This window comes from Acipenser ruthenus, chromosome 8 (assembly GCF_902713425.1).
Source record: "Acipenser ruthenus chromosome 8, fAciRut3.2 maternal haplotype, whole genome shotgun sequence".
Classification (NCBI taxonomy): Eukaryota; Metazoa; Chordata; class Actinopteri; order Acipenseriformes; family Acipenseridae; genus Acipenser; species Acipenser ruthenus.
The window spans coordinates 40,658,440-40,672,506 of record NC_081196.1 but is presented as its reverse complement, the minus strand read 5'-3'; the positions used below and the strand labels follow the sequence as shown (position 1 = coordinate 40,672,506).

Genomic DNA, 14,067 nt, shown 5'->3' with positions numbered 1-14,067 from the left:
GCAAATGTGCCCATGACCATGAGGATTTTGACCATCATGTTTATATTACTGCTCTTCTATGCCAGGTTCTATACTTCATTTAAGGTACTTGCACTGCAGTAGAACGTGCATGCCGGTATGTTATAGTAAAGGACGTAATTGGAAAGCCTTGTGCAAAACAATGTCATATGGCAAGCATACTTCTTACCTGACCTCACATCCCTGGCTCTGCTTTGAGAACATTTCCTGTAGGTCAGCTAAGAATGCTGCAATAATAAACTTGTGGGGTCCTGTTCCCATTGGGCCAGATTGGAGCTGCATTCCCAAGCAGTGATGTCATCTAAAAGACCACTGCTCTTGCAAAACCCTTCAGAATCCACTTTTCACTTTGTTGTGCTGTGATCCATAGCTGGGCTTGTGCCTTAAAATTAACGAGAAAAACAGAAAAACAATCCAGTAAAAACTGAAGAAAATCTGCCTTTATTACGACAGTTGTATTAAACATACACCATATTAATTGACTGCTGTTACCATTTGGAGCTCTGTTCTGAATTATCTTTTAGAGTTTAGTAATTGGGACAGGCAACCTGCAGAGCTCCTTACTGCTTCTCACTAGTTGTAAATGGAAAAGGTTCTAAATTATTGGTGAATAAACTTACCTGATAATCCTTTTTTTTTTTTTTTTTACCTGGGAGTTAAATTCAATGCCATGTATTCAGCTGTCCCACCTTAGCCCCTATCACCCCCCCCGCCCGCCCCCTTCTTCTGCCACCTCCTGCCTCGTTCCGTCTTCCCCTTCTAAAATTTAGTAGGAAGGCATAGCAAGTTGAATAAAATGAAATATGGGGTGGTGTTTGTAATTACACTTAAATGTTAAGAAGTCATTAAAATCTCCCCTTTCCTAAACATAATGAATCCCCCATTTATATGGATTTATAGCTTAATGGCTGTCAAGTTCTCTGGCTACACAACTGCTTGTTTACACAGATCTTTCTGTGTGTTGCTCAGCACTTTATTTCATACGCTTATCAAACACAAAGGGCCGCGTCACTTTGGTCCATTAAGAGCCAGCTCATGATTTCCATTACACGAGAGTAGATGTTAAAACCATGCTGATTTGAACTCGGCTCTCGCCAAGATAAGCACCAACTAAGACGTAGCTTTACAGTAAACTAATGTGATCCATATGTGTCTCCATCCATTTACGTTTCCTTCCATATGATGATGTAGATATCCTTCTGTCTGGTGTTAATGGCTGAAGTGTAATGCTGGCTCCAGGGATCAGTTTATTTTGCCTCCCTGGCGCATCAGCACACACAACGGCTGCGATGCTGGCTCCGGGGATCAACCACAGTGCGTCCTCCCCAGCGCATCAGCATGACAACCGTCTGGATTGAGCTAAGTAGGGTACATCTCTGGGGTTTTCAAGTGGGGACCTTCCATCCTCAGTGTTTCGTCGACTAGCCCACGACACCTCAAGAGGGCTCGACGGTGATTCTGGCGTCCCAGCATCACCCCCCTCCGTCCCCCACTCAACTCAGCCCAGCTTACTTACCTGTACATCAGCGTTTCTTTCTTTCTATTGTGCTTGAGATCCCCAGCCAGAATCTTTCCGTCTCAACCACAGCCAGTTGCTGCTCCTCTCTGCTGCTTCAGATAAGTTCTTCACTGTGCGACGCAACTCTTGGCCACTGAATCCGACGTCTCTGAGAAACCGGGTTGTAGAGTGTGCCACAAATCCTCGACAACCCACTTACACTGGGTAAACCCGAACTCTCCGTCCTCGCTGTTCCGCTTCAGTGGCTAGTTGAGCATACCGCAGTTTCTTCCTCTCATACGCCTCATCTACAGCATCCTCCCATGGCACTGTTAACTCTACCAGGTGAACAAGGCGTGCTGATCCAGACCACAAGACAATATCTGGTCGAAGGTTAGTGGTGGCAATCTCAGGTGGAAAAATAAGCCGTTGACCAACATCTGCCAGCATTTTCCAGTCTCTAGCAGCTTCCAGTTGTCCTGGGCGAGGATTGGTTTTAACACCTTTTCTTGGTGGTTGCTCTCCTAGGTGGAGGAATGTTGTCTTTTGTGTGTAATGTTTTAATGGAACAGGTGACAACTTATTGGTCATGTTACGCTTGTCTTCCAATGCTAAGACCAAACATCGCAGCACCTGGTCATGGCGCCAAGTAAACCGTCCTTGGCTAAGAGCCACCTTACATCCTGTCAAAATGTGCCTTAATGTTGCAGGTGATGAACACAAAGGACATGAGGGATCCTCTCCTACCCAGAGGTTTAGGTTCTGTGGTGATGGGAGAACATCATATGTTGACCTGATGAGGAAACTGATCCTGCTCTGTTCCATTGACCATAGGTCTTGCCAGCCAATCTTGCGTTGTTCCACACTCTCCCATCTCATCCATTCTCCCTGCTTGGCCTGGGAAATGGCCTTTATACACCTCATCCTCTCCTCCTGCTTTTGCACCTCTTTGACTACCAGCTTCCTCCTTTGAGCTGGGGCTGCCTTGTGCCATGTAGGAGGAGCTGAACTGAAACCAAGACCCCCTCTTCCATGCTGAACTTGCCCCATGATATCACCAATTCGAAGGGCAGCCTTTGCATCTTCCACAGCTTTCTTTGCCGCCCACTTTCTTCCAGTTTTCAACACAGGTGCTGCCTCCCTTACGCATTTATCGCGTGACTCTACTAATGTCATTTCCAGTCTGACCTTGGCGCACTTAAACTCCTCGGTTAGAGCAGAGACTGGTAGCTGCAGTATTCCTTTACCATAAAGTCCCACTCTGCTGAGGCAGCGTGGAACTCCCAACCATTTCCTGATGTATGAACTGATTAAAGCTTCCAGCTTCTCTACTGTTGTCAAAGAAACCTCGTACACAGTCAGTGGCCACAACAACCTCGGCAGTAGACCAAACTGAAAGCACCAGAGTTTTAGTTTACCTGGTAGAGCGCAGCTGTCTATGCTCTTCAACCCTTCCACTGCTTGTTGTCTAACTTCTCCCACACGAACTGTGTCCTTTAGATCCCCGTCGTACCATCTCCCAAGACTCTTCACTGGCTTCTCAGACACTGTTGGTATTGCCTCACCATTAATGAAGAATGTTTTATCTACTACTTTGCCTTTAATTATAGAGATGCTCCTTGATTTAGTGGGCTTGAATTGCATTCGTGCCCATTCAATGTTATTGATTAAGTTGCCCAATAATCGATTAGTGCAGGCTACTGTTGTAGTCATGGTTGTCATGTCATCCATGTATGCTCGAATTGGTGGTAGTCGCATTCCAGAAGCCAAGCGCTCTCCTCCTACTACCCATTTTGATGCCCTAATGATTACTTCCATTGCCATGGTAAAAGCCAGTGGAGAAATGGTGCATCCTGCCATTATTCCAACCTCTAGGCATTGCCATGTAGTGCTGAATTCTGAAGTTGAAAAACTGAATTGCAAATCTCCAAAATAGGCTTTCACTAAATTTGTTATTGTCATCGGTACACTGAAAAAATCAAATGCTGCCCAAAGTAGTTCATGTGGCACTGAACCATATGCATTCGCCAAATCCAGGAATGTCACATGGAGCTCCTTCCTCTCCTTTTTAGCTGATTGAATTTGTTGCCAGATCACATTGATGTGTTCTAAGCAACCTGGGAAACCTGGAATGCCCGCTTTTTGTATTGAAGTGTCAATGAAGCAGTTCTTTAATAGGCAAGCTGACAATCTCTGGGCATTAATGCTGAAGAAAATCTTGCCTTCTACATTTAATAGGGAAATGGGACGAAACTGACTGATGCTTGTAGAATCTTTTTCTTTAGGTATAAAGACTCCACCTGCTCGGCGCCATGCTCTTGGTACAACCTGTTTTTCCCATGCCACTTTCATCAATTTCCACAGAATTCGTAGAACTCCTGAAGCACTCTTGTACACTCTGTACGGAACTCCATTAGGCCCTGGAGATGATGAAGCCCTTGCTTATTTCACAGCTTGCTCTATTTCTTTCCACTTAGGTGCACAGTCCTCCATTTGGTATTCTGGTGGATTGACAGGTGGGATGTCTGACGGAATTGACATAGGCTCCTGCCTTTTTGAATCTGTATGTGTTTCCTTTACAAATTTGAATGGGTCTTTATAAAAGTTAGCTCTCGCACGCTCCTTCTTTTTGTAGCGTTTCCGTAGGTGCTCAGCTCTGCGCAATGTTGCAAGCTTATCTTTTATGACCCTTTGTAAGAGATTGAGTCCCTCCTTCTGACTTTGTTCTGCTCTTCTCCATTGGTTCCTCAGCTGTCTCCTTTCTCTAACTAAGCGTTCAATCTCCTGCTGCCATCTAGACTTTCCAGGAATAGTTTGTACTTTTTCCTTCCTTTTTTCAACTCCAAACCTCTCACTTCCATATGCGTAGATGATGTCCCCAAATTTATCCAGCTTCTTTTCAACTGTTCCACTTAATCTTTCCAATGCAACGCAGAGATCTGTGTTTACTGTGTCCCATGCAGTTTTCTCACAAGCTCTTGGCCATTTAACTCCAGGCTTGTGCCCGTTGAGGTTCTTTTCTCTCTTATGCTGGTTTGTCTGACCGGGTTCACAAGGATCATTAGGTTCATCACTAACTGTGTCCATGCAAGTCCTCCTCACATCTGTGACAGGGGTGCTGATATCCTGCGAACTGTGGTTTGCTTCCTGTCGCTGGATTTCATTCGACTGTCTTGATTGACTTCGTAAGAAGTACTGATCAATGCAAGGCCCTTGTCCCTTCTCCCTCAAGCATTTCATTCTCCCTTGATGAATCTTCAAACCCCTGACCGTTGTCGCCTTGCTCCAGGCGCAGACACAAACCTGGAGTTCCATGTCTTTGTTAACTGCAGATCTTGAACTAGTCTTTTGTGAAGTACTCTCCATACTCATATCCGTTTCGGTTCCGGAACCGTGTTGTCCAACGTTGAGTCATCTTCCGCCCCCGCTCTCGCAGACTCTAGGGGTATTTTTCTCTTTAATTTCTTAGAAGCCTTGGGCGGGTGTCTCCAGCATCCTGTAAACACAGAGCTGGATACTGCCGACAAGGGTAGCTAACCCTTACCAGCCCCAATGGGGTCTCTTTCCTCCTGTCAGCTGGCTAGATGGCTACAGGATTTGCTTGTGTATAATCTTGTTTACACTTCTCTTGTTCTTAGGAATCAGGGAGTTGCACTGTGTTGTGAAAAGGGTCCAGCTAAAGTGAAGCATATTAACTTAAAAGGAAACTATAAAAAATATATTCAGTAAGGTGATTTAAAAAACAAAAATTGTGCCTTGTACCTCACAAAACTGATTTATTATTATTATTATTATTATTATTTCTGTGCTTCTAGAATGGGGTTATTGAACTAGATTAAGGTACTTTACCTAGATTGCTCCAGTAAAAAACCCAACTGTATAAATGGGTAACTGTATGTAAAAAAATAATGTGATATCTGTATAATGTGAAATAATGTATAATGTGAAATAATGTGATATCTTGTAACAATTGTAAGTCGCCCTGGATAAGGGTGTCTGCTAAGAAATAAATAATAATAATAATAAATTCCAGAACAGGCAAAGCTTTAAAGAAGGCATTACATCTGTTTTTATGAAGTTTGATGCTTGTGTAACTGTAAACTATTGATGTTTTTTCAACAGTCTTGATAAAACAAATATGCCTACAAACCTTTATTTAATACTTTTTTTTTTTTGTTCAGTGTGTATACTGTCAACAAGTAAAACTGGCAGGATACCAACATTACAAATGCCCTAGCACCAGTGTTATTGCAGATGGAAACGATAAGTCTGATTATTTTAAACATGTTTCTCTCTTCCCCTGCTGTTCCCTATTTTGTCATATGCTTCTTTGGACACAGGTTGTTTATTCTTTAACTTTGTTGCCTTCACGTTTCCAGCTACATTTGAGTCTTGCATTCCATTCCAGCATTCAGTGTTCTCACCTGTGCTTGCAAAACACATTTGATTAATCACTCTCATTCGAGACCGATCCATACGCAGTCTGCCCTTCCTCCAGCCCTCCCCTTCTTCTTAGTGAAGAAACACGCTTTATAACAAATAAAATCCAGGACCTTGAAATAAATACTATTGCTAGGGTAGTCAGCTTGAACACCAAGAAAAATTATTAATAAAAAAATAAATCTATGATATACTACAAAATCAAACTACCTGAAAATTACATACCCTGGATTGTCCAATTGAGCAGCAGTGTGGAGTAGTGGTTAGGGCTCTGGACTCTTGACCGGAGGGTTGTGGGTTCAATCCCCAGTGGGGGACACTGCTGTTGTACCCTTGAGCAAGGTACTTTACCTAGATTGCTCCAGTAAAAACCCAACTGTATAAATGGGTAATTGTATGTAAAAATAATGTGATATCTGTATAATGTGAAATAATGTATAATGTGATATCTTGTAACAATTGTAAGTCGCCCTGGACAAGGGCGTCTGCTAAGAAATAAATAATAATATAATATTAATAATGATAAGGTGCCCGTTCTTACCCACTTTTATACAATAGGTTGACTGACAGCAGTGGCAACTAGATTCACCCCACAGGTCAAAGACAATGCTTACCGAAAGCTACTGGTGGCACCAGTATCCTGCCTGGGGAGAGACCTTATGCCAAAAAAACTGTTAACTGACAATACATTCATTGACAGTACTTGTAAAACCTTTTTCTTCCTGGATACCTCTGCAGTGGTAGATGGTGTTATCTGTGATGTGACTGAGATACGACTACCTTACTTCTTCTTTGTATGTTTTCCGAATTCCCTTTTCTAGTTCTGCACTAACAAAAGATGAGGCTGGTTTTGAATATAGAATACAACAAGGTTCTGCCAAATCTGTGAAAACCACTTAAAAGGATGAAAATGGTTCAAGCATGCAGATATATTACCAGGGGTTTTGAAGTACAGAAAGATATACATTTGGAGACAAAACATACAATTGTAACCTTAGGGTATGGTTCGGGGGACAAAAGCTAAGGCTCCTCCCCTGTTCTGTCCCACCAGAATATCTGTCAATCTACCTATTTTAAACCCCTTCCTTCTCCACTTTGCTGTGCCACCTCTGCTACGGTCTCGCTCTGGGGGGAAGTGAAGCTCACTTCTCAACCTTAGAGGCCCAGCTACACAGCCCTGCAGACTCAGACTCAATTGTTTAAAGATTATCAATTTTGATATAAAATGGCTACTCCCTCCTGTCCCATGGCACATCCATTTTCTTATTGGGTTTCTTGACATCATTAGCAACATTAGCACTGTTACTCTTATGTGTACTGAATATCGTTTTGTTCTTGTTGTTTTACTTTTGATTTAGAGTTCCTTCCTGGTACCTTTTCCCATACCGTGTGGCAGATTAACCTTGCTTGTATGGTCTGAAAAACAGGAAGTACCAGGAAGCAACTTTAAAAAAAAGTGGATATCCATGATTTTAAAAAAAGTAAAGAACAAATGGTCTTCAGCACAATGATCTGTTAAAATATCAGCTTAAATGTTTCCATACAAAATGTTATCGGCATAACAGGTGAACCATATTACTTGGGACTAACTATAACAAAGCTTGAAAATTCACTTATGACCCTCCTAGTGCACAAGCAGTGACAAAATAACAAGGTGATGAGAAGGTTGGAGGACACTTCTTTCACACAACAGCTAAAACTGTTATGCGAGGAATTTAATGTAATGGTAACAAAGTATGAAAAGAAGGGTAATCTATTTGTTGCAAACAAATATCATGAAATTGTATTTCAAACAGAAAACTTAGCTATGTAGTTTGTACGACCAATGGTTTCACAGACCAAGATTTACACTAATCTGTGATATCTTTAAGGTTAGGTTCACCAAGATTAGTGTTAATCGAGGTCTGTGAAACCAGCTGTCGTTAAGGGTCCAGTAAATAAGAAATGTCATGGCTTGCTAGTGTGCTCCTCGAAAACTAGCTTGAGCAACAGGTTTGCCTGAGTGGAATGTGCTTTTGAGTTCTCCATCTGATTTTACTTTCTGAGCTAAACTTGTATATTTAAATGTTCTTAGTTTAGATAACATGATGTTACCAAAACCACTAAGTTTGTTTTTGAGAACTATTAACTGTAAGATCTTTTAGTGAAGATTAGTGCAGCTTGAATTTAATACTGACATTTAGAACCACATTCTTAATGCTGTTTACTTTCTATATCTACGGCTTCTTTTCCCCTCTATTAAAACCCCATGTCACCCCAACACAAAACCCAGTTGTAATAAGTTGAATGTTTGTAAACAAATTATATAAACTTGTTCTTTTTAAATCATGTTTGTAGTGTGCTTGTGTAAATCAAAGTCAGTTTGTTGTAAGTACTGGTACCAAAATAGCTTAATCAACTAAATACAAATAAAATACAGCGCTGTGTTGATCAGGATGTTAAATCAGGATTTTTTTTTTTTTTTTTTTTTTTTTTTTTAAGAAAATCTATTTACAGATTGTGTTTCATTTTGGACACATAGGCAGGCTTTATCGTCCTTAGTGTATGTAATCTCTATTTATATAATATTGTATGGGGTACACATATAAGCTGATGCCCACCCTAGGTCAAATCAGCTTTTATCTTATGCTAAGGGTAGCACCGAATAGTCAACTACTCATCTAGAACCTCAGAATCTGTTCACCTAACCGCACACTTAAAAATTCAAAGCAGTTGCAAGAGCATATTCATATCTTTTGTGTTTTTAAAATGTCTGCTACTGTAGTATTGAAGTAGCAATGTGAATATCTTACTTGTATTCCAGTTCTGAATTAAAAAAAAGTAATTGCAAAAGGTGCAGTTTCAGATGGACGGAACTGCAGTTGTGGTTACAATCCATTACGTAACAATGACATTTTTCAACATTAATTCCTAGCAGTTTTAAAATATAGTGCACACACTGCACATATATTTTTTTAAAGACTTGCAAATAAGTAGTTGTTCTACACCTGTTTTACACAGCACCCTGTTCTGTATAGTTTTTATAATGTGTAGTTAAATATAAAACAGTAATAAATCAATTAAACAGTATAGCTAATCTTAGTTTGATGTCATCATATCCCTCTGATACAGTGTATTTGTATCACATGAATATATTTTCTATATCAGAGTCCAGTCTACAGTATATTATATAGCTGTATCTAACAGGTTCTAAAACAATATCCTTACTGAAATCATTATAATACTACTACGACTACGACTACGCCTACTAATAATTCCCCTTTGGTTTTGCGAATTTAATTTGCAGCCTTTTTTACCCGTTTTTTTTGTTTATTATTATTATTTATTTCTTAGCAGACGCCCTTATCCAGGGCGACTTACAATTGTTACAAGATAACACATTTTACATTATTTCACATTATACATTATTTCACATACATTATACAGATATCACATTATTTTACATACAATTACCCATTTATACAGCTGGGTTTTTACTAGAGCAATCTAGGGAAAGTACCTTGCTCAAGGGTACAACAGCAGTATCCCCCACTGGGGATTGAACCCACAACCCTCTGGTCAGGAGTCCAGAGCCCTAACCACTACTCCACACTGCTGCTTTTTCCAAAGTTAGTTAAGGCTCAGTCCTTGTTGGCACCCCTATTTGTTTAGGGGTGCTAATTTGAATTTTTCTCCGTCCGCCTTTGGGCGTCCGGTGCAGTCCATAATTGTTCCTTAAATAGGACTACTACTAAGACTACTACGACTACTAATAATAATAATAATAATAATAATAATAATAATAATAAAAAAGGTAGCAATACAATATGGCAACTTAAACTTAGCTACAAATTATAAATGTTTTGCAAATAATACAAGGATAATACACAGTGCTTTCATATGTAATTTTGTTTTTTTTATTATTATTTTTATTTGTGTATCATTATATCTGTAATTTTTCCCCCCCTGTGCTTATATATATATATATATATATATATATATATATATATATATATATATATATATATATATATATATATATAATAATTGGTAGCCAAATGAGACAGGCTGCACGTGCAGTGCTTTAACACACCATAAACAAATTGTGGAAACCCGGTTTTAGACCCTGTCCATACTATGCCTTTAAACCATATTAGTCTGGCTTAGAAGTGCTAAATACGGTTAGCGTGTACGGTTAGTGTATACGCAGCGTTTAATACCGTACTCAAGACCACCTCAGGGGGTAGTCTGGAGTCTGGTTCTAAATTAGATCGTACCAGGTAGTGCGGTTTGTCAGAAGTGTGGACATGTAATACCAAACTACATTTTTGTGTATCCTCCAATATCCCCAAATGCTCTCTGATATGTTTGGTGAAATACTCAGAACAGGCGCCTGAAGGACTTGCTATGATTGTAGACTCCGTACTGGGTAATATTTTTTTATGCTTAAAAACAAAAAATCTGTCAGGACATCTCTGTTAAACTAGTGGGGAAAATAACAAAAGCACAACATTAAATTAGGCAACCGCAAAAATGAAATGTGAGTTAAAAGTAGGATCCGGGATGAACAATTCATGTAATTTGTCATCTCTGTTTGAAATAAAATAAAGGGGACCAGAATTAGGCGCAGGGAAGATATAAAGATAAACACAAAGATTGTTTTGTAATTAACAGCTGTTTTTTCTGGGAGACGTCACCTGATTAAAAATAAAACCCAAAAACTTCAAGCCCTACTTGTGTGTGGTCACATTTACTTTTTCCAAAATACTGTTTTATTTATTTATCAGCAATATGGACCTCTATTAATATGGGGCACAGCACATTATTTTAAAATAAAATACAGTGCATGGTGGGATACTATCCTATTCATTTCTCTATTCATTGCGCTGCTAGGAACTGTAACTGAACTATTTTAACAGGTTTAGTACTTCAATGTGGACGCTTTGAGCAATGTGACTTCCCAGACGTGGATTAGTTTTCATCAAGAAAAGTCAGTAAATTAAAAATGAAAAGTAAAGCGCATTTAAGGAAGAGTGATAAAGTGTCCAGAGGGAAAAGAGGAGTTCTACAGGTGCTGTCTGAAGAGGTGAGTCTTGAGGAGGTGCCGCAAGGTGGTCAGGGACTGGGCAGTCCTGACATCTGTAGGAAAGTCATTCCACCACTGCGGGGCGAGGGTGGAGAAGGAGCGGGCTCTGGAGGCAGGGGAGCGTCTGGGTGCAGTCTGGTGAAGGCATCTGTAGGCTAGTACAAGAGTCTTGAACTGGATGCGAGCGGTGATCGGGAGCCAGTGGAGTGAGCGGAGCAGTGGAGTTGCGTGGGAGAAACGAGGCAGAGAGAACACCAGGCGAGCAGGGTGGCGGAAGCAGGGAGGCCAGCCAGGAGGGAGTTGCAGTAGTCTAGGCGGGGGAGTACCAGGGTCTGGACCAGGAGCTGGGTGGCATAGGGTGAGGAAGGGTCGGATTCTTCGTATGTTGCTCAGGAAGAAGTGGGGTGGGGGGAGGGAGAGGTGTTAAAGAGTTTGCGGATATCTGAGATTTTAGAAGAGAAGAAAGAGGCAAAGTCATCAAGGGACATAGAGGAGGGAAGAGGAGGGGGGTTAGGAGGGAGGAGAAGGTAGAGAATAGTTTATGTTGGTTGTTAGTGGAGGCTTGGATTATAGATTGGAAATAAGAACATTTAGCAGAGGAAAGAGTAGAGGAGAGAGTGGTAGAGGTCTAGGGCAGCAGGGAGTTTGGTTCTCTTCCATTTCTTTTCAGCAGATCGCAGTTTGGTTCTTGCTGAGCGGAGCGCAGAGGACAGCCACGGTTGGAGAGGGGAAGGGCGAGCAGGGGACATGAGGGGGAGATGAGGGGACAGATGGAGTCGAGGGAGGAGGTGAGGGAGGAGAAGAGGGTGGAGGTACATATCTTCAAATGCACCGTTCAAAGCATCCATTTTTCAATAGTCGCCAATTATGTTTTGAATTTTCCCATGATCCCCAATTTGGTTATGCCTGATCATTCCGTTTTACTTAACTGCACAATCTCGGGACAGATGGAATCAATTTTAATATTATATTATGGTTTATTGTTAAGTCTGGTGTTGCTTTGAGGCGAATACCATGGAAATGCTGTATCAATTGAAATGTAACTGACATGGTTAATAAAAAATCGGAGCACCTCTGAGAAAATTATCTGGGATAAAAAGAAATTGACGGTTTGGACGGGACTACATTTCACCGATGTCGGTAAAAATTCTGGAACCACCTGTGATTTTTAGTCTTGTGTGAATCGGGCTTAAGAAAACTGTATGATATCAGTAGTTGTGCAAAGCCAAATTGGAAGTCAGAAACATTTAAGTATACCCTCCAGTATTTTCATATGAATTAGGTTATTTGCATTTGGAAGGAGAATTGCTCTGGCTAAAAAGAAAACTACATGGAAACCACACACAACCTAAAAGTACTACTAAAATAGAGTGAGAAAAAGGTGAGACTTATTTTTCTTTTTCCACGGAAATTGCCCCATTGACTAATCATGCAGCTGCTAAAGCAAAAATGAAATCCTCACAAGAGGGGTCCACACTACACAGTCATAACCCTTTTCCATCTGATATGTATACAAATACTGCATTTATGACAAGCTTTTCATGTAACTTAATAACTACAGATACATAGCATGTTAATGTTAGCTGACTTAACTACCCCTGTTCAGATTGATGGTGATAATTTTCCCAGTACAAACCTAAAAAATAAAAAACAGCTTAAGAACAAAGACAGCAGAGCCATTTCTCAGATAAAGGCAATAATAGTAGTATTACTGTGTTGATATATAATCTCTACACTCGTTATTTTTTTTTATACATTTGAAAGAATGTGTATTTTAGCATTGCTACAAGAAACGTTTTAAACTGCTTTGTTAAAACACACTACAGAAACTTGTGAAAAGGTGGATACACAAATACTATAATAAAGAAAAAAGTTGCCAATTTCTGGGTACTGCTGATCAGCCTGTTTTCCAACCAAATGTAAAAACCCTGAAGTAAATTCTAAAAAAAATTCAAATTATGAAATGCGGCCATCATAATAATATAAACTAATATTTGCAGAAAATTACATTTGTAGAGCGTAAGATTTTTGTTTTGTCTTAAATTTTATGCGTTTAGAACTAGTCTGTATATGGAAATATACGATAATACTGTAATACTTGAAAATGTATCACATAGTATATACCTTTACTAAGATCACATACTAGTTTATTGCTCTTTGAAAGAGATTTCCAGTACAAAGCCAGTAGTTTGCAAATTGTACCACCGTATGAATCTGGCTTTCGTCGTCACTGAGAACCCTGACTGTGCCCCGCCTTTGCTTATCATAACTATCTTCCTTCTAGTTCTATTCAGTCAGCTACTCCAGGCTACAGGCTGCATGGAGCTTCGACAGCTAATAATTGGTTCTGAACTATGCAAAGCACAGTTTGACAGGATGCTGGTTTGTCCTGGTTTATGTATTTCAAATGCATTGTACCAGCAGTAGTGCTGTTAACTTACAACGTGCAATGTTTTCTTTTCCGATTTTACAAGACGCCCTTTCGTGGATTCTGAATTTGTGAAATTTTTATATATATATATATATATTTTTTTAATTATCATGGGTTTTCTTATTTACGTTTCATGCTAATTTCTAAGACTTTATAAGGGTTGCATTGCTTTGGTACCACATCTTTTATTTGGAGGAGCCCAATTCCAGTTCTATGTGGATATTATTTAACTGCAAGCATGGGGGACTCTGTGTTCTTTGACAGACAACTTTCTTACATAGTAAGTACTATTTTGATACCGTTTGCGAAAGTGCACGTTCTTGATAGAACATGTCAGTCCCGGTAAATTAATTATAACGGTAATTAAAATAGTTGTCAATATAATAATACATTACTTTCTTTTACTATGTATTTAGCACTGTTTTTTTCTTTAGTTTTTGCGTTTCAAAGAAACCGCTTTTTAATGCTGTATCATAATAAATAACGTGCATTTTGACACGAACATTTACAATTTTTTTTTTAATTCAGTAGAAGTAGAAGGATGTTTATTTAATTGTTATTCCCGTTGGCCTATTTGTAAATATTGTCAAAAAGCAAAGTTTATAACTGTACTAA

At 39.8% G+C, this 14,067-nt stretch overlaps 1 protein-coding gene across 3 annotated transcripts in view; it reads left to right on the top strand.

The window, feature by feature from the left end:
- The window catches only part of LOC117407327 (rho GTPase-activating protein 6-like), a 196,087-nt gene that overhangs the window by 85,222 nt on the left and 96,798 nt on the right, over positions 1-14,067 (top strand). Inside the window, exon 1 of one of the 3 annotated variants that reach the window (XM_034012219.3) lies at positions 13,326-13,732. The exons of the other annotated variants lie outside the window; for them this stretch is intronic. Within the exon in view, the coding sequence (XP_033868110.3) occupies positions 13,691-13,732 (42 nt within the window). The 5' untranslated portion in view covers positions 13,326-13,690. Of the gene's footprint in view, positions 1-13,325; positions 13,733-14,067 lie in introns of those variants that run through there. 3 annotated transcript variants of the gene reach the window in all.